This window comes from Arachis duranensis, chromosome 9 (genome assembly GCF_000817695.3).
Source record: "Arachis duranensis cultivar V14167 chromosome 9, aradu.V14167.gnm2.J7QH, whole genome shotgun sequence".
In the NCBI taxonomy this organism is placed as follows: domain Eukaryota; kingdom Viridiplantae; phylum Streptophyta; class Magnoliopsida; order Fabales; family Fabaceae; genus Arachis; species Arachis duranensis.
Window position 1 is genome coordinate 5,626,295 of NC_029780.3, and position 19,622 is coordinate 5,645,916.

The 19,622-nt window shown below is 34.3% G+C and overlaps 3 protein-coding genes across 6 annotated transcripts; 2 read left to right on the forward strand and 1 right to left on the reverse strand.

Moving 5' to 3' along the window:
* Nucleotides 1-304: 304 nt before the first annotated feature.
* Nucleotides 305-14,325, forward strand: LOC107464241 (uncharacterized). The gene is made up of 21 exons (XM_021131749.2): nt 305-1,768; nt 2,235-2,339; nt 2,444-2,589; nt 2,664-2,874; nt 2,992-3,229; nt 3,306-3,456; nt 3,539-3,838; nt 5,789-7,010; nt 7,295-7,399; nt 7,497-7,642; nt 7,729-7,840; nt 8,066-8,303; nt 8,380-8,530; nt 8,613-8,875; nt 11,035-12,419; nt 12,688-12,792; nt 12,901-13,046; nt 13,133-13,343; nt 13,470-13,707; nt 13,784-13,934; nt 14,017-14,325. Exons 1-21 carry the CDS (start codon nt 475-477, stop codon nt 14,323-14,325), a joined length of 7,227 nt encoding a protein of 2,408 aa, XP_020987408.2. The 5' UTR covers nt 305-474.
* Nucleotides 5,827-8,921, forward strand: LOC107464227 (G-type lectin S-receptor-like serine/threonine-protein kinase At4g27290). The gene is made up of 7 exons (XM_021130993.2): nt 5,827-7,127; nt 7,295-7,399; nt 7,497-7,642; nt 7,729-7,939; nt 8,066-8,303; nt 8,380-8,530; nt 8,613-8,921. Exons 1-7 carry the CDS (start codon nt 5,837-5,839, stop codon nt 8,919-8,921), a joined length of 2,451 nt encoding a protein of 816 aa, XP_020986652.1. The 5' UTR covers nt 5,827-5,836.
* A 2,077-nt stretch (nt 14,326-16,402) lies between the features above and the next one.
* Nucleotides 16,403-19,015, reverse strand: LOC107464270 (succinate dehydrogenase subunit 6, mitochondrial). Of its 4 annotated transcripts, none has more exons than XM_016083197.3 (4): nt 18,921-19,015; nt 18,286-18,469; nt 16,978-17,080; nt 16,403-16,734 (listed from the first exon to the last, which is right to left on the reverse strand). In XM_016083197.3, the coding sequence occupies exons 2-4, from the start codon at nt 18,442-18,444 to the stop codon at nt 16,589-16,591; spliced, it is 408 nt and encodes a 135-aa protein (XP_015938683.1). In that variant the 5' UTR covers nt 18,445-18,469; nt 18,921-19,015; the 3' UTR covers nt 16,403-16,588. The 4 variants fall into 4 exon arrangements, with proteins under 4 accessions (XP_015938683.1, XP_015938684.1, XP_015938685.1 ...); XM_016083198.3 differs by having other exon boundaries at nt 18,828-18,956; XM_016083199.3 differs by lacking the exon at nt 18,921-19,015 and adding an exon at nt 18,652-18,770.
* Nucleotides 19,016-19,622: the final 607 nt, after the last annotated feature.

Here is a 19,622-nt window from a genome sequence, read left to right on the forward strand (position 1 = left end):
ATTGATGTAAAATCTATATATATTTGCCTTCCTCACTTTCATATGAAACAAGTCTTCTCATTTGAGAAGATACTGTCCCTACAATGCCATTGTATTCAATGAGATTAATCCTGTGAGAATATGATCATAATAAGCTAAACAAACATGGTAAAAACCAAAAATCACATATCCGTGTAAAATAACATTAAAAATTAATTAAACTGTATTTATATACACAATACATGGTAGTTGATTTGGTGACTGGTCTTTTGTTCAGAACATGAATTGACTTGCAACAACTCCCACGGTGAAAATTCAACCTAAAATCATATATTCCACAAACCTAATCCCACGGCCACGTGCATTATTTTGTTCCCCCTAATAATCCAATCCATAAGCTAGCACTAAAACTTGTCATATTTTTAAGGTCCTGTTAGAAGTTAGAACATCTTGTTTATGTGATTCTCTTTAAGTCCAACCTCATACAAAACACAAATGGTGAGCAGCATAACAACATTACTTCTTTGTTTCTGTCTTACATCCCACATGATAACTGTCACATCAACAGACAGTTTAGCAATGAGTCAATCTATTCGAGATGGCGAAACGTTAATCTCGGCCGGCCGAAATTTTGAACTGGGTTTCTTTAGCCCCGGAACTTCAACAAGTCGATATTTGGGTGTGTGGTACAGAGCTTCATCAGGGAATGCAACAATTGTGTGGGTGGCAAACAGAGAAAACCCCCTTCACAACAAGTTAGGAGCTTTAAGGTTAAACAACAAGGGGATTCTTGAGCTTCTTAGTAACACAAATAAAACCATTTGGTCATCCAACATCATAGCAAGCAAAACCAAAGCCATGAGTAGCTCAATTGTACAACTCTTGGATACAGGAAATCTTGTAGTGAAAAATGGACAAGATACTAATAATGAGGACAATCCTTTGTGGCAAAGTTTTGATTATCCCGGCGACACATTGATGCCAGGAATGAAGGTTGGATTGAACTTTGTTACTGGGAAGAATGCATCTCAATCATGCTGGAAAAGCGACGAGGATCCTGCTGTGGGAGAATATTCTCTAAAATTTGATCCTAGAGGATATCCACAATTGATGCAGATGAAAAGATCTGCAATAAGTATCAGACGAGGGTCATGGAATGGCCGTTATTTTACTGGATCTCCAGCTGAGGACATGCATGAATTTAAAACTGATTTTGTGTTCAACAAAGAAGAGGTCTATTATGAGTTTGAAATTCTTGATAGATCAATCTTCTCTGTATTCAAAATGGACCCTTCTGGGAATACACAAATTATGGTTTGGGAAATTCAAACAAGAACTCCAGTGGAAGTTTCCATGATCAATGGACCAAATGCATGTAAAAGTTATGCATTTTGTGGTCAAAATTCTTGGTGCTTTATGGATGGCAATTTCGCTGTATGCCAATGCATGAAAGGTTATACTCCCAAGTTTCCTGAACAATGGAATACATCACAGTGGTCTGGTGGTTGTGTTAGAAAGACTCCATTGAAGTGTAATGATACAAATGGATTCTTCAGGTATGAGTACATGAAAATGCCGGACACATCTTCTTCATGGTTTAGCGAGACCATGAACCTCGAGGAATGTGGAAACTCATGCCTGGAAAATTGTTCATGTGTTGCATATGCAAGTTTGGATATCCGAAATGGAGGAACTGGTTGTCTACTTTGGTTTGATTATCTTGTTGATGTGATGCAATTTTTTAAGGCCGGTCAAGATCTTTATATTAAAGTCCCTGCATCAGAATTAGGTACCTATTGTATTTCCCCTTCATTTCTCTTTTTTCTCCTCTGATTTATTGTACACTATGTATTTTTCTAAGGCAACTAATTAATGGAGTAAGGTAAGGTGTAATGAACACACATGAAGTTGACTATGTATTGGACCAAATATTTGAGCAAGCATGACCTAGCATGGCCAAACTAAATTAAATCTAATCTAATGTCTATGATGCACTCAAATTATTTATAAACCCTTGAAAAAATCATTCAAGGGGCTTCAAAGCTTGCTGGGTTGCTTTGTCTTTTCAGGTGCTATCTCTGTGCAAAATAATAGTTTTATCATACTATTATTGGAAATTAAAATTTTATAACTACTTTATCGATTATCACTCCATCTAACCAAATTAGACAAGCTTATATGAGCCTCACTTGATAAAACTATTGTACTAAAAATTGTGAATAGTGATATTCTTTAGCTTTCTGGTCATATTGCAGATATTGACCATGGACACAACAAGAAAATTAAAGTGGGAATTGCAGCTGGTGTCATTGTCTTCGGATTAATCACAATTGTCAGCATAATGATAATTACAAAACCAGGTAATTTTACTATTTGTCATGCATGCCCAAAAAATAGATAGCAAAAGATGTCTTAGTGTCATATACTTGCAGTTCTTATCCAGTTTTACCTTCCAACTATGCAGGGGCAACAAGGATTTTATGCAGAAGGTGGCAACGACGAGAAAACATTGATCTACCAACATTTGATTTCTCCATCCTAGCTAAAGCTACAGAAAACTTTTCAAGTTGCAACAAACTTGGAGAGGGTGGTTTTGGACCAGTATACAAGGTGAAATAAAAAGCTAAAGGACAATATTTCCTTTGCATAGTTCCTAACAATAAGTATATGATTACATTTTTCAGGGCACGTTGTCAGATGGTCAACATTTAGCTGTGAAAAGGCTTTCAAAAAAGTCTACACAAGGATTGGAGGAGTTTAAAAATGAAGTGGTATTGATAGCCAAACTTCAACATCGCAATCTTGTGAAACTTCTTGGTTGTTGCATTCAAGGAGCAGAAAAAATATTAATCTATGAATACATGCCTAACAAAAGCTTGGACTACTTTGTTTTTGGTTGGAACCTTTTTCACTATATTCTAAATACTTGTGGCAATTTTTATTTTTCTTATATTCAGTTTGTATAGTTTTAGATTGTACTATGAGTATATAAGCAAGTTTTCCATTGACTAGATGAAATAAGGAGGAAGCTACTCAATTGGAATAAGCGTTTCGATATTATTAGTGGCATTGCTCGTGGACTTCTTTATCTTCATCAAGATTCTAGACTAAGGATTATTCACAGAGATCTAAAAACCAGCAATATTTTATTAGATGCAAATATGAATCCAAAAATATCAGACTTTGGTCTAGCAAGAACATTCTTAGGAGACCAAGCAGAGGATAAGACAGACAGAGTAGTTGGAACATAGTAAGTAAATTCCTATCCAATCATGGTATTTTCAAATTGCACTTGTATTTATTTTAGTTTCAAATTGCTTTATCAGTGGCTATATGCCTCCGGAGTATGTAGTGCACGGACAATACTCAATGAAATCAGATGTTTTTAGCTATGGTGCAATTGTATTAGAGTTGATAAGTGGGAAGAAAAATAGACAGTTCTCGGATCCAGAACACAACCTTAATCTTCTTGGGCATGTAAGTAAAAATGACTCTACTAATGGTTAAATAGTTAGATTGAAATATCTTCTAATTTATTGATTTGATTCCAAGATTTTAGGCTTGGAGATTATGGTCTAATGAGAGGCCATTGGAACTATTAGATGAAGTATTAAAGGAAGGATGCACCCGTTCTGAAGTCATACGATGCATACAAGTGGGTCTGTTATGTGTGCAGCAAAGACCAGCAGATAGACCAGACATGTCATCAGTGGTTCTAATGCTAAATGGTGAGAAGTTGTTGCCGAAGCCAAAAGTTCCCGGGTTTTATAATGACAGAAGTGTCACACTTGAAACAGATTCTTTGTTGAAGAATTACACATCATTTTCAACCAATGAAATTTCCAACACAATGTCAGATGCAAGATAGAGTTGAGGCAAGACAGTGACTTGATTTCACCTTAATACATAGGAAAATAAGTTAGTCTAGAATCCTGGATAGCTTTCTTTAATAGTCTGCCTTTCTACAACTTAGTTCAATGTACTTGTTAAGAGATCCTATTTTATCTATTTTTCACCTATGCAAACACACATGTGAAATAAACAAAGAGTTCTATGAATATTAACTAAAGTAGAAAGCATACTTCTTACTTTTGTAGCACAAGTTGATTCATAGCACTTTTTTTCTTCCATTGGTTGTGGCAATTACATTAGGGAATGCATTTGGGTGAAATTAGAGCTTGAATTAAGGAAAAAATTAAGGAAAAAGAAACAAGTTGAACTATATTAACACTGAACATTATGCACATGTAGCGGTGGCGCATTTGAAAGTGTGTATAGCCGATTATTATCACTGTTTTCTTCTTCTTTTTTTTCGGTCCACTAGTATTAAAGTTAAATAGGAATTAATTGATTTGTTCCACAAAGGTTGTTCTCCCTCCCTCCCTCCTTCTTATATACAAGACTTAAACTTGAGATCTTATATTATTTTCTAAAGGAATAAATTTTGATTCACTTAAACTAATGAAATATTGATAACATTATTTTACTATGAGAAACCTAGATATTATATAAGGGTTGTTTGTGAGTAAGGATTTTAGAGCAGAAGCAAGGGAAAGAAATGGCTTGTAGTATTAAATTTCAAAACTTTGGAACATTTCTCATATTAACCTGCTTGAAGACTTAACCAGATAGGCTTCCAGTTCAGCTTCTTGGCTGGAATTGGAAATTTATAACCTGGTAATTGGTATGATTAATTGCTTATCAATTAATTGTAGCATATAAGCAACTTGTTGACTTACCTCCTTTGGTGATTGACTGACCACAATGAACTAAGCCATCCTTAGCTGATAATCTACTTGCCTTGGAATTCACTGACTTGCCACTGAATGAGTTGCATCTTCCCTGTAAGGACATCCAAGTACATGTCCTATCTAGAGTAGCTTGGTTACTCTAGTCTTGAAGGCCCTCAAGAGATAATCATCAAGTGCTAGATCAATGATGAAGTGGCTCTGCATAAGTGGTCAATAAACAAAAGAGTGAAACAAAAGTAGATCATAAAGGGACACACAATTGAATTATTTTGTTGTTTACCTTCCAGTCATTATACCACATCTTTGAAGGATGGGGAACCTAGAATCCAGCAATAGTTTGATACAAACTGAGGAGGAATCCACCTTGGAGAGGGAATCATGGTGTACTGCAGCTGGATGAAGGTGGCACCTGCAGCTAGTGTGGAAGCCTGAGGGGTTAATGTGGTGGCAAGAGTGGTAGAGAGCCTCTGCCTCTGCCTCTGCCTCCGCCTCCGAAACCTGGATAACACATAAGTACGTCATTGAAATCACAAGACAGACTCAAAAGTGGGAATTTTATCCACTTACACTGTAAAATAGCTTTTTATTTAATCAAATACTTGTGTTTGTATCACTTTTGAATGTAATTAAGTTAACTATTTTTGCTAATATAACAATATCTTAAAAGGGAGGGATGACCAAAGCAACTATCAATCTGTTAGAAACTAAATAAATAAAGAAACTATCAATCCTAGAGCTATTTTTTTATTGTTTTGGTTGTGAATCCTAGAGTTACTTACATCTTACATCTTACATGACTGAGTCAAACTAATATCTGTAGAAAATTAGCTATGAACAACATAAGATAATGATGAAAATATACTAATAAAACTCATCCTTTTTGAGTTTTGAAAGTCCAAGCCTTGCTGGGAGGGCTGATTGAGACAACCAAATGTACACATAAGCCTAATGACACGATAAGGACTTGACATAAATTTATTTATTTCACAGTGGAAGACTTTCAACCTCCTATGTATGTGCTCATGCTGCTGAAGGACAATCATACAATGCATATGTAGTGTTTGCTAAAACTCATCTTCCGTGGTCACCGTTTAGAAGTTCTACAAATGATTGAAAACTTAAGGATGTTGTTTATTTCATTACTTCTCATGTCCTGCATGAGAACAATCACTTCAAGAGACAGTTTAGAAGTAGGTCAATCTATCCAAGATGGTGAGACTTTGGTTTCTGCTGGTGGAAGCTTTGAGTTGGGTTTCTTTAGTCCTGGCATTCCAACAAATAGATACTTAGGTGTGTGGTACAGAGATGCATCAGGGAATTCAACAATTGTGTGGGTGGCAAACAGAGAGATACCAATTCAAAGTAACTCATCAGGTGTTTTGAGACTAAGCAAGAAGGGGATTCTACAGCTTCTGAATGGCACTAACAGCACCATTTGGTCTTCCAACACCTCAGGCAACACTTTGGGGAACTCAATTGCACAACTATTGGATTCGGGAAATCTTGTAGTGAAAAATGGACAAAGTACAGAGGAGAAAAACTTTTTATGGCAAAGTTTTGATTATCCATGTGATACACTGATGCCAGGAATGAAGCTTGGATTGAACTTAGTTACTGGTTTTGACATATCTATGTCAACTTGGAAAAGTGCAGAGGATCCTGCTGTAGGAGAATATTCTATAAAGTTTGATCCTAGAGGATATCCACAAGTAATGCAATGGAAAGGATCTGTTAAATATTTCCGAATAGGGACATTTAATGGCCTTTATTTCACTGGATATCCAACCCAGGAAGATGAATATAGACAGGATTTTGTATTGGACAAAACCGAGGTGTATTATAAATTTGAAATACTTGATAGATCAATTTTCTACCTGTATAAACTACAACCTTCAGGTACTTCAATAGGTACTATTTGGAGAAGTCAAACAAGAACTGAGTTGGAACATGCCACAATTAATGGATACAACGGGTGTGGAAGTTATGCCTTTTGCGGTTCAAATGCTATATGCAAGGTTGATGCTAACCTTGCATCATGTGAATGCCTAAAAGGATATATTCCCAAGTTTCCCCGACAATGGAATATGTCAAATTGGTCTGATGGTTGTGTTAGGAAGACTTCACTGGATTGTAATGACACTAATAGCTTCTTATGGTACACAGACATAAAAGTGCCAGACACTTCATCCTCATGGTATAACAAGACCATGGATCTGAAGGAATGTGAAAAAATTTGCCTGAAAAACTGTTCTTGTGTTGCTTACGCAAATTTGGATATCCGTAATGGAGGAAGTGGTTGTCTACTTTGGTTTGATAAATTTCACTTCCTTTTCAATTCTAATTATTGTGGATTATGGCACTTTTCTAAGAAGATAACTAAGATCCTCCAACTGAATAGTCACAAGATTCTTCTACAGTATTTATTTCCAAAATTAAGTGCATTCCCTTTTTCACTCACTCAATCTTGAGAAACAAGATAAGATCACTTCAGCCTCATTCAACAACATTGTTGTACCACAAGTTGGTGAATAATCATGTTCTACATATCTTTGGTCATGTTGCAGGTAATGAACATGGAAATTTGAAGAAAAAGAAGGTAGGAATAGCAATTGGTGCGACTATTTTCGGATTAATCACATCTGTTACCATAGTGATAATGAAAAAATCAGGTAAATATTGTCACAAATATAATTTACCTTATGTCACAGTCCACAAAAGGAAAAAAGTGCAAATGTTCTTATTCACTGTTGTTTTACAACCAATTAGGAGTTGCAAAAATGATCCAAAGAAATAGGCAAAGACAGAAGGTCACTGAGTTACCAACGTTTGATTTCTCAGTCTTAGTTAAAGCAACAGAGAACTTTTCAAGTAGTAACAAACTTGGAGAAGGTGGTTTTGGATCAGTATACAAGGTAAAATAAAAGCCATTCATTCAAGTACTTTTGTTTTTATTAAAATATCTCCAAGTGACTAACAATACCAAATGATTGTTTTTCAGGGAACACTAACAAATGGCCAAGAGTTAGCTGTGAAAAGGCTTTCAAAAAAGTCTAAACAAGGTTTAGAAGAGTTTAAAAATGAAGTGGCGTTGATAGCCAAACTTCAACATCGTAATCTTGTAAAGCTTCTTGGCTGTTGCATTCAAGGAGTAGAAAAAATATTGATTTATGAATACATGCCAAACAAAAGCTTAGACTACTTTGTTTTTGGTAAGACTCACTCACTATATATTCTAAAGCATATGTTGCAACTATAATATTTCTTATGTATGGCTTGTGTTGTTTTTATTCTACAAGTTCAAGTTATATACTAAGCACATTTGCCTAATTGATAAGATGAAATCAGAAAGAAGATGCTAAATTGGCTTAAGCGTTTCAACATTATCTGTGGCATTGCTCGGGGACTTCTTTATCTTCATCAGGATTCTAGACTGAGAATTATTCATAGAGACCTAAAAACTAGCAATATTCTGTTAGATGCAAATTTGAATCCTAAAATATCAGACTTTGGCCTAGCTCGGACATTCTTAGGCGATCAGCTCGAGGCTAACACGAACAGAGTAGCGGGAACATAGTAAGTAATTTTCAATCTAATCACAACACTTTTAGATTTCATTTGTATTTATCTTAGTTTCATATTGGACTTTCAGTGGTTATATGCCTCCCGAATATGCAGTACGTGGACAATATTCAATGAAGTCCGATGTGTTTAGCTATGGTGTCATACTACTAGAGTTGATAAGTGGGAAGAAGAATAGGGAATTTTCAGATCCAGAAAACTACCTTAACCTTCTTGGACATGTAAGCAAAATAACTAGGGAAGTAATTAAATAGTTCAATTCAGATTTCTTCTAGTTCACTAATTCACGTTCCAAAATTTCAGGCATGGAGATTATGGACTGATGAAAAGCCATTGGAACTGCTAGATGAAGTGTTAAAGGAAGGATGCACACCACTTGAAGTAAAAAGATGCATTCAAGTGGGCCTGTTATGTGTGCAACAAAGACCAGAAGATAGGCCAGACATGTCTTCAGTGGTTCTAATGTTGAATGGTGAGAAATTACTGCCCAAGCCAAAGGTTCCTGGTTTTTATACTGAAAGAGGTGTTACACCTGAAGCAGATTCTTTGATGGAAAATTACACATTGTTTTCAGCCAATGAAATCTCCATCACAACATTATATGCAAGATAGAATATGAAAAAGCAAAGCAGGGACATGAATTTACCTCAATATACAGGATAATTAGGTTACTCTAGCATGCATAATAGCTTTCCAACCTTTCAACTCTGTATTTGCTGTGAATTTCAACTTCATCTCTTCTTTTCACATATCAGTTTATTTTTCTCCTAGACAAGTTACAGCAACATGCTAAAAGCACATCTCTTTTTAAAGGAGAAGAGAAATAAAAGAACAAACAATTGTAAATGCGTGTGTTTGCTTAGGAATAACTTTTCAAACTTTGAACCAAACATGGAAATATGATATTCCCATCTTAAAATTTTTAGGAATTATTTATAATTCCCCCAACCACTCACAGGAAGTGATATAAAGTTTAACTAGAATGAGACTCGCGCAATGCGCAGATGGTAAATTAATAATAGTATATAATAAATATTAAAAATGACTATGTTTTGTAGAATTAAATTAAATGTGTAAATTAAAGTTAAATTTGAAAGGTGCTTTGTTTAAAATAATTTGTAGTACAAAAGATTTGAATATTGGAGTTGTACAAAGTGACATTTTTATTTGGTGATTTAATTTTTACATTTGTTTTAGTTGATGGACTTAGTCTTCTTAAGTGGCACTCGTCCTCCTTTTTCTTTATTGGTTATTGTTAAAATTGTTGCTTTCTTCTTTCTGTCGTAGATTCTTGTGAAGGCATGTTATTTATAAATTGTTGAGTTGTATGTACTTTCTATTATGTTGTTTGTTCCATCTTTGCATGTCTTCCAAATATGTGTTTTGAATTTGTAACGTAGTTTTCCAATGACATCTACAATAAAAAGAACAAAAATGTGTAGATTTTTTTTGAATAAATTATTTTTAATAAGAATAATTAAAATAGTATAAAATGAAATTACCTATTAGTATTTTTCTGACCCACTCTTTTAGACAATGTCTCAAGTGATGCAAATTCAAAATAGTCTTGGAAATTGTTCAAAATTGGATCTTTAATTTCTTTCACAGTTGTGGGTAAAAAATTTGCTTTCATTGTATCTTTAATTGGCTTATACAAATCATTTGCATCTTCTATTTTTAAATTTTTTATAGTATAGACTTTTTCTTCTTGTAACAAATATTTGAATTTGTTCATCATATTTCTCTTCACAATTATATGAAGATGTGTTCCCTGCAGTGTTAGTAAATCATAGTTAATAATTAGTTAAAAAGGAACAGTGAATAGCATATTAAAAGAAGTATAATTTTAACGATATTAAAATACAATTATATATAAAGTATTATAAAATAATATAAAAAGTATAAAAAGCAAAAACAATTAAAGTATTTTTTTCGTAAATTCAATTTAAAAATATAATAAATATGTTTGTTTTGTACCTTTTCATCTAATATAATCATTTCTAAGTAAAGAGACTCTTCTTCATTTGTGGGTGTTAATGTTTCCCATAGATGAACCATGCGAACTTTGATAAACCAATTGTCTTTTTGTTTGGTGATATTGTCCAAAGAATGATGCTCCATTGAGTAAGTTTGAGATATTGTGTAGTTAGTAAATAATTTTTTTGTACTAAATTTGATGTCATTTGAAGGAATAGTGATAAAAAACTTATATAAGTAATTCAAACAGTATGGAATTTGATATTTGTAACGTAAAATTTATTATATTTATTAATATTATTATTACATTTGTAATATGAATGTTTATTATATTTAATGAGTAATTTATAGAAATTAACAAATTAATTATTGGAGTTATAAATTTATTGTATTGTTTATAACGGTGAGATATACTAAATATATGGATATGGATTGAATGTTACAAATTTGACTACAATTTTTTGTATATTCTTTTTTCTGCTGATTTAGAAATAATAGTTGATTTGACAAAAACTGAGTGGTTGATTCTAATATCTTGCCAAGTGAGCGATGTTGCTAACATGACATTAGTAGAAAGAAAAAGATGTTTTGAACAACATAAGATAATCATGAAAATATATTAATAAAACTCATCCTTTTTGAGTTTTGAAAGTCCAAGCCTTGCTGGGAGGGCTGATTGAGACAACCAAATGTACACATAAGCCTAATGACACAATAAGGACTTGACATAAATTTATTTATTTCACAGTGGAAGACTTTCAACCTCCTATGTATGTGCTCATGCTGCTGAAGGACAATCATACAATGCATATGTAGTTTTTGCTAAAACTCACCGTTTAGAAGTTCTACAAATGATTGAAAACTTAAGGATGCTGTTTATTTCATTACTTCTCATGTCCTGCATGAGAACAATCACTTCAAGAGACAGTTTAGAAGTAGGTCAATCTATCCAAGATGGTGAGACTTTGGTTTCTGCTGGTGGAAGCTTTGAGTTGGGTTTCTTTAGTCCTGGCATTCCAACAAATAGATACTTAGGTGTGTGGTACAGAGATGCATCAGGGAATTCAACAGTTGTGTGGGTGGCAAACAGAGAGATACCAATTCATAGTAACTCATCAGGTGTTTTGACACTAAGCAAGAAGGGGAATCTACAGTTTCTGAATGGCACTAACAGCACCATTTGGTCTTCCAACACCTCAGGCAACACTTTGGGGAGCTTAATTGCACAACTCTTGGATTCGGGAAATCTTGTAGTGAAAAATGGACAAAGTACAGAGGAGAAAAACTTTTTATGGCAAAGTTTTGATTATCCATGTGATACACTGATGCCAGGAATGAAGCTTGGATTGAACTTAGTTACTGGTTTTGACATATCTATGTCATCCTGGAAAAGTGCAGAGGATCCTGCTGTAGGAGAATATTCTATAAAGTTTGATCCTAGAGGATATCCACAATTAATACAATGGAAAGGATCTGTTAAATATTTCCGAACAGGGACATTTAATGGCCTTTATTTCACTGGATATCCAACCCAGGAAGATGAATATAGACAGGATTTTATATTGGACAAAACTGAGGTGTCTTGGAAGTTTGAAATACTTGATAGATCAATTTTCTACCTGTATAAACTACAACCTTCAGGTACTTCAATAGGTACTATTTGGAAAAATCAAACAAGAACTGAGTTGGAACTTGCCACAATTGATGGATACAATGGGTGTGGAAGTTATGCCTTTTGCGGTTCAAATGCTATATGCAAGGTTGATGCTAACCTTGCATCATGTGAATGCCTAAAAGGATATGTTCCCAAGTTCCCCCAACAATGGAATATGTCAAATTGGTCTGATGGTTGTGTTAGGAAGACTTCACTGGATTGTAATAACACTAATAGCTTCTTAAGGTACACAGATATAAAAGTGCCAGACACTTCATCCTCATGGTATAACAAGACCATGAATCTCAAGGAATGTGAAAATATTTGCCTAAAAAACTGTTCTTGTGTTGCTTATGCAAATTTGGATATCCGTAATGGAGGAAGTGGTTGTCTACTTTGGTTTAATCATCTTATTGACATGGTACAATTCTCAAGAGCTGGTCAAGATATTTATATCAAAGTCCCTACTTCGGAATTAGGTACCTATCCCATCTTTCTCTCTCTCTTTTTTTGTTTCCTTTTCAATTCTAATTATTGTGGATTATGGCATTTTTCAAAGATAACTAAGATCCTCCAACTGAATAGTTACAAGATTCTTCTACAGTATTTATTTCCTAAATTAAGTGCATTCCCTTTTCCACTCAATCTTAAGAAACAAGATAAGATCACTTCAGCCTCATTCGACAAAATTCTTGTACCACAAGTTGGCGAGTAATCATGGTCTGCATATCTTTGGTCATGTTGCAGGTAATGACCATGGATATTTGAAGAAAAAGAAGGTAGGAATTGCAATTGGTGCGACTCTTTTCGGATTAATCACATCTGTTAGCATAGTGATAATAAAAAATTCAGGTAAATATTGTCACAAATATAATTTACCTTATGTCACAGTCCCCAAAAGGAAAAGTGCAAAGTTGTTTTTTTCATGATCTTACTCACTGTTGTTTTCTAATCAATTAGGAGTTGCAAGAATAATTCAAAGAAACAGACAAGGACAGAAGGTCACTGAGCTACCAATATTTGATTTCTCAGTCTTAGTTAAGGCAACAGAGAACTTTTCAAGTAGTAACAAACTTGGAGAAGGTGGTTTTGGATCAGTATACAAGGTAAAATAAAAGCCATTCATTCAAGTACTTTTGTTTTTATTAAAATATCTCTAAGTGACTAACAATACCAAATGATTGTTTTTCAGGGCACACTAACAAATGGCCAAGAGTTAGCTGTGAAAAGGCTTTCAAAAAAGTCTAAACAAGGTTTAGAAGAGTTTAAAAATGAAGTGGCATTGATAGCCAAACTTCAACATCGTAATCTTGTAAAGCTTCTTGGCTGTTGCATTCAAGGAGTAGAAAAAATATTGATTTATGAATACATGCCAAACAAAAGCTTAGACTACTTTGTTTTTGGTAAGACTCGCTCACTATATATTCTAAAGCATATGTTGCAACTATAATATTTCTTATGTATGGCTTGTGTTATTTTTATTCTACAAGTTCAAGTTATATACTAAGCACATTTGCCTAATTGATAAGATGAAATCAGAAAGAAGATGCTAGATTGGCTTAAGCGTTTCAACATTATCAGTGGCATTGCTCGGGGACTTCTTTATCTTCATCAAGATTCTAGACTGAGGATTATTCATAGAGACCTAAAAACTAGCAATATTCTGTTAGATGCAAATTTGAATCCTAAAATATCAGACTTTGGCCTAGCTCGAACATTCTTAGGCGATCAGCTTGAGGCTAACACGAACAGGGTAGCTGGAACATAGTAAGTAATTTTCAATCTAATCACAACTCTTTTAGATTTCATTTGTATTTATCTTAGTTTCATATTGGACTTTCAGTGGTTATATGCCTCCCGAGTATGCAGTACATGGACAATATTCAATGAAGTCTGATGTTTTTAGCTATGGTGTCATACTACTAGAGTTGATAAGTGGGAAGAAGAATAGAGAATTTTCAGATCCAGAAAACTACCTTAACCTTCTTGGACATGTAAGCAAAATAACTAGGGAAGTAATTAAATAGTTCAATTCAGATTTCTTCTAGTTCACTAATTCAAGTTCCAAAATTTCAGGCATGGAGATTATGGACTGATGAGAAGCCATTGGAACTGCTAGATGAAGTGTTAAAGGAAGGATGCACACCACTTGAAGTAAAAAGATGCATTCAAGTGGGCCTGTTATGTGTGCAACAAAGACCAGAAGATAGACCAGACATGTCATCAGTGGTTCTAATGTTGAATGGTGAGAAATTACTGCCCAAGCCAAAGGTTCCTGGTTTTTATACTGAAAGAGGTGTTACAATTGAAGCAGATTCTTTGATGCAAAATCACACATTGTTTTCAGCCAATGAAATCTCCATCACAACATTATATGCAAGATAGAATATGAAAGCACGGCAGGGACATGAATTTACCTCAATATACAGGATAATTAGATTACTCTAGCATGTAGAATAGCTTTACAACTTTTCAACAATCAACTCTTTATTTGCTGTGAATTTCAACTTCATCTCTTATTTTCACATATCTGTTTATTTTTCTCCTACACAAGTTACAGCAACATGCTAAAAGCACATCTCTTTTTAAAGGAGAAAAGAAATTAAAAATTATTTTTCTTTAAAAGAACAAAAAAATGTAAATGCGTATGTTTGATTAGAAAATAAAAGTATAGTGGCAGAAGAGATTTATAGATAATTTTTATGTGTGTGTATGTGTGTATTTTTAATCTATTTTATTTCTTTTAATGAGATTTTAGGGTCTAAGAAGATGTGAGATGAGTGAAGAAAGAGCACCTTGGTATCTATCTACAAGAATAAAGGGGATATACAAAGTTGCGAAAACTATAGAGGAATCAAGCTCATGAGTCATACTATGAAGTTATGGAAAAAGGTGATAGAACGGAGGTTGAGACAAGAGACACAAGTAACTGAGAACCAATTTGGTTTTATGCTAGGTAGATCCCACCACTGAAGCGATATATCTGTTAAGAAGGGTAATTGAGAGATATTGTGGTAATAAAAAGGATCTACATATGGTGTTTATTGATTTGGAAAAAGCGTACCATAGGGTACCAAAGGAGGTCTTATGGAAGGTTTTAGAAAGTAAGAGAGTAAGGATCGCATATATTTGTGTAATTAAAAACATGTATAATGGGATTACAACTAGTGTGAAGAGTCAATGTGGTGTTACAGAGAAATTTCCTATTGGTATATGATTACACTAGGGATAATCATTAAGTCCTTACCTTTTCACATTAGTCTAGTACTCACATAGCATATCCAAGAACATGTACCATGATTTATGCTTTTTGCCGATGATATCGCTCTTATGGTGGATTCCTCCCTTATTCTATGGTGTTTTAGATCTTTCTTTTAATCCATTAATTTTGGGCTCGAGTAGAAGCACTGTTCATACCCTGGCCAACGCTAAGGCCCAGGTCCAAACGACAGGCCCAACCCACAAGGTTGAACCTCACAGTGCACCGACTTTCTCCTAAGAAGTCGGTGCTCACCACGACTTGCTCTAAGGAAGTCGGAAGCGAAGATTAGCTGGCAGATAATAACTGCCCCTAAAATCTCTCAACCCACTTCCAGGAGCCATATCGCAACCTCCCTAAGATAAAGTGACAGTTATCCACCTTAAAAGGTGGAACTACTCCAACGGTGGTTATTGGTTCACCACTATAAATACACTGACATCCCTCAGGTATCTCTAAGTCCCAATACTCTCTAGACCTGCTCACACCCTTGCCGACTTAGGCATTAGAGTGTCATTGCAGGTACCACCCCATTCACTCATGCTCACAAGTCGGACGGATGCCCCAAAGGTGCAAGCCTGCTCGGAATCTTCCCTCACGATTGGGCCAACCTAATGAATCCAGCCCATTAATCTCTGGTTACCCATTGTAACAATTTTATATTCAAAATGAGATTTATTTATTTATTTTAATTATTCTATAATTTTATTTCTATAATGTTATTGTTAATTTTTTAAGATATTTTTAAAACTTGTTATATCATTGTTGATCTTTAAAATTTGATATTGAAACTTGTTATACATATTTAATTTTTTTAATTTACAAAATCGCAAATCCAATCAAATCCAAGCCACTTGAAATTAAATTGGATTCCTTTAAAAAAAATCCAATTCAAAACCACACGGCAAGTAAAATTAGTGTTTGGATCAGATGAGTTTTTAACTCAAAGCCAATCCAAACTGCACCGCGAGCACCCCTATTCAACACAGGACCCCGCCAACCCACCCCTTGCTCCTCGGCACCTTCAAAGCAGACCACTTGCTTGGCTGGATCATCTCTTACTGGCATGATGGTGACCTCAACGTCCTAAATTTAATATGCCAACTGCTATGGTCTATTGGTCTCTAGACAAACTACTAAAAAGACCAGACAGATCTGATGATAATGCAAATAACTAAGAAGTAAGAACAGAATAGGGTGGAATTGGCACTTAAAGTCACAATTTGCTTTATGGTGATGCATCAAACTAGTTGAAAAGCTTGACCTATGTCATAAAGAAGCATTTATTCAATTAACATAAATTTGTACAGCAAACGCTGAGATTAAACTTCCTGAAAGGAGAACAAAAGTTGCACTCTGACACACCAGCAGCTAATAGATCTACTAGCCTCATTCGCTCTTATTTTTCCACCATTCCAAAAACTTAGCCTCTGCAGCCAGTGTATCTAACCTGTAGAGTTGAAGTGCATGATTTGCAATTTCATGCCCAAACGTCCACCCAAATACACCTCCAGCTAGAAAAGAAAGTGCAGCACCTGTGCAACACAATCGGGAAAATAAAAGTAAAATATTAACATTTAACATGAAGTGCTGTCATAACTGCCATACTTCTAACAGAAAATATTATAAAACTAATTTGGACTCAACCAAGACAAGTATCTAAACAAGCGAGGATGATGACAGCTTTGCTTACAATAAGATGATCAAATTAAGATCAATCCAAAAGCATAGTATGTTATAGAAAAAATGTTTCAATGTTATGAAAAGTAGGGGATTACCATGCAAACTTCTTGAATATTTCCATGCGTAGCCTGCAGTGAATGCTGCTCCCAAAGCACTTCCAGTGATGCCAAATTTTACTGCATCTCTAGCACTTTTCAACTGAGATGGAAAAAAGAAAATCACTCTGGTGCTTCAGATGACAGCTAACATGAGGTAAAAACATAAGACCGACTATATGTTCCAGTTCATGAATTGACGAACACAGAAAGACAATTTAGTAAACTATATCGTAGAATTCGACAACCATAAAGAATTATTGTGAAAAAAGGGGTTGGAGATCAGCAACTATGATTTGATGTTATTGGCTATATACTAAGAAACTAAGATTTGACATGAGCTATAACGTATATTTTAGCACTACACAATGTTCTTTTTCCTCTTCTTGGAAGAGCAAAAAGGTATTTCAAGAGGATCAACAATCATCTTTGGCATTGGAAACAGGTTCAGTTCTTTGGTCCACTTGGATCATAGAAAGAATGATCACCCTCAGATTATGGTCTCTTCTATAATATGTGATGACAACAATGCTGTTTAGAGTTAATGATTAATGATGGAAAAGGATGACCAACATAAACATATGTGCAAGAGAGAAAACATTTGGAAAAAATAATTCAGGTACAGTTGAATATCAAATAAACTATAGATAGAGCTTAAGAAGTGTCATACAACATACTAATACAAAGAAGAGACGACATGTATATTCTAATTTTAATTCAACAAACATAGAAACAGATTCTTATTGAATACCAAGAGTTGCCTGAGGAAAAGAAAGAACAAGTTTTTCACAAGACACTCACCTCACCTTAGCATCTAATAATTGACACAGAAGGAAACATGACATATCTGAATTTCCAATCATTTACAATACATTAATTACAGTAATATGAACTGAAAAACTAAATAAGCTTGTTTGGTAACTGTTTCAGGTTAAACAATAGGAGACACAAACTTGTTTGGACAACGAAATAAAGACAGAAACAATCAACATTTCTCTGTTCACAGACAATTTGCGTGATTTTCCAACCATCCAAAAACTAAGGACAAGGAATAGGGACCTAACTTTTCTATCTTGTCACCATATTTCCTGTCATGATACACTTGCCAAACACAACTTAATGTTCTTTGAGTTCAAAACTAACCAAGAAAATAGGGAGTTTTTACTTCCAATTGAAAAGTATATGGACTTGGGTCCTCTAAAGATATGCACAACATCACATTGCACCATCAATTAAAGCAGAAAACATCAAAACCAAAACAAAATCAAATTACATATATACGGATAAATAAAGTGATAGAATCATTACAGCAGGTCCATGAACAGGATCCAAAGCAATGAACTGATCAACATCAGAATCAGTCCAAGGATGGAGTGGCCTATCGCGTTGGATAGCGTTGGAATAGTTGCTAAGAAAGGAGAACCTCTCCGACCAAAATTCCTTGTAGCTATCCCAGAAAGATGCCATCACCCCCAATTTCTCTTGTTATCCTCTGCAATTACGAGTAACCAATCAAATCCAATGGTTCAGTCAATTCTATAACAAAAATATTTGCACTTAATCAAGTATTGAAAATAATCATAAGCAGCCAAGAAAGAAAGAGAAAAATGGGTATTCACAGTTTAACCAAAAGTTGATTCAAACTACTAATTGTGATATTTCGTTGTTACATACATGCCTCCTTATTTTCAGGTGTAGAGGATAGAAATGAAGCAGGAATCCAAGTAATAGCGTGGATACATAAATTGATAATGATTTCAACAAAATCGATGACTGTGAATCCGAATACTTATAATAATAATAATAATAATAAAGAAATGAAATGTGGCGAAGGCATTTAATCCAATTACGGAATCAATTCATAATCATGAGTTGATAAATCAGAGCTTGAATCAAAGAAAAGCGAATCCAGGTGGATACGGAGAAGAACGGAAGTGTGTTACCGAAGTGTAGCAGAAGCAAAAGTAACGCTGACAAAGGTGAATGGTGGTTGGGAGGGTCGTTTTCTTCAGCTTGGGTCGTGTGCTACTCTTTTTTTTTTATTTTTTATTTTTATAAAAATCTAAGTGGCATTTTTTAAAATTTTTTTTAAATATTTTTACGAAAAATTTCGCACTTTACGTCTTGTTTCGTTATTTTTATAAAAATCTTAGTGACAAACTTGTTTTTTAAATCTCATTTCTATTTTTTTTAAATCTCATTTCTTTATAAATATTTTGATTGCTTTACTTAGTGATCCAGGTCAAAAATTAAAGAAGCAACAGTCCAATCCAATAGAACCAAGAAACATAAATTGTTGGTAAGTTTCTTTTTGATCAACAAACAACGTCCAAAAAAATAAAACAAAGAAATTAGTTGGATTGAATAAAAAATCAAGCCAATCTAAGCCCAAGATGGTGGTTCTTCTCAGATGAAATTATCCAAAGTCAACGTTCACAAGTTTATTTCGGTCAGAATCAGAGAAAAAGAGAAAACTTTTTTTTTTCATTTATTAGAAAAGAAAGAAAGAAAAAAGTAGATCAAGAAAGTAAAGGTTTAATTACCCAAATCAAATTAAGTTAAACTAAATCAGAGAATAATGATAATTTATTTCTATTTACATGTAATTTATTTTGTTCACTCTTTCGTTAAATTTTTACAACGCC

What these genes read in the sequence shown, in the direction of transcription:
- LOC107464270 (XM_016083197.3), bottom strand. Translation starts at nt 18,444, where the DNA reads ATGGCATCTTTCTGGGATAGCTACAAGGAATTTTGGTCGGAGAGGTTC. An exon ending in ATCCTGTTCATGGACCTGCT is followed by an intron (nt 17,081 to 18,285) that starts GTAATGATTCTA and finishes TTTCCATCTCAG; the next exon opens with TTGAAAAGTGCTAGAGATGC. An exon ending in ATATTCAAGAAGTTTGCATG is followed by an intron (nt 16,735 to 16,977) that starts GTAATCCCCTAC and finishes TGTGTTGCACAG; the next exon opens with GTGCTGCACTTTCTTTTCTA.
- LOC107464227 (XM_021130993.2), top strand. Translation starts at nt 5,837, where the DNA reads ATGATTGAAAACTTAAGGATGTTGTTTATTTCATTACTTCTCATGTCC. An exon ending in AGTGATAATGAAAAAATCAG is followed by an intron (nt 7,400 to 7,496) that starts GTAAATATTGTC and finishes ACAACCAATTAG; the next exon opens with GAGTTGCAAAAATGATCCAA. An exon ending in GTTTTGGATCAGTATACAAG is followed by an intron (nt 7,643 to 7,728) that starts GTAAAATAAAAG and finishes ATTGTTTTTCAG; the next exon opens with GGAACACTAACAAATGGCCA.
- LOC107464241 (XM_021131749.2), top strand. Translation starts at nt 475, where the DNA reads ATGGTGAGCAGCATAACAACATTACTTCTTTGTTTCTGTCTTACATCC. An exon ending in GTTTTGGACCAGTATACAAG is followed by an intron (nt 2,590 to 2,663) that starts GTGAAATAAAAA and finishes TACATTTTTCAG; the next exon opens with GGCACGTTGTCAGATGGTCA. An exon ending in TTTCCAACACAATGTCAGAT is followed by an intron (nt 3,839 to 5,788) that starts GCAAGATAGAGT and finishes ATGCATATGTAG; the next exon opens with TGTTTGCTAAAACTCATCTT.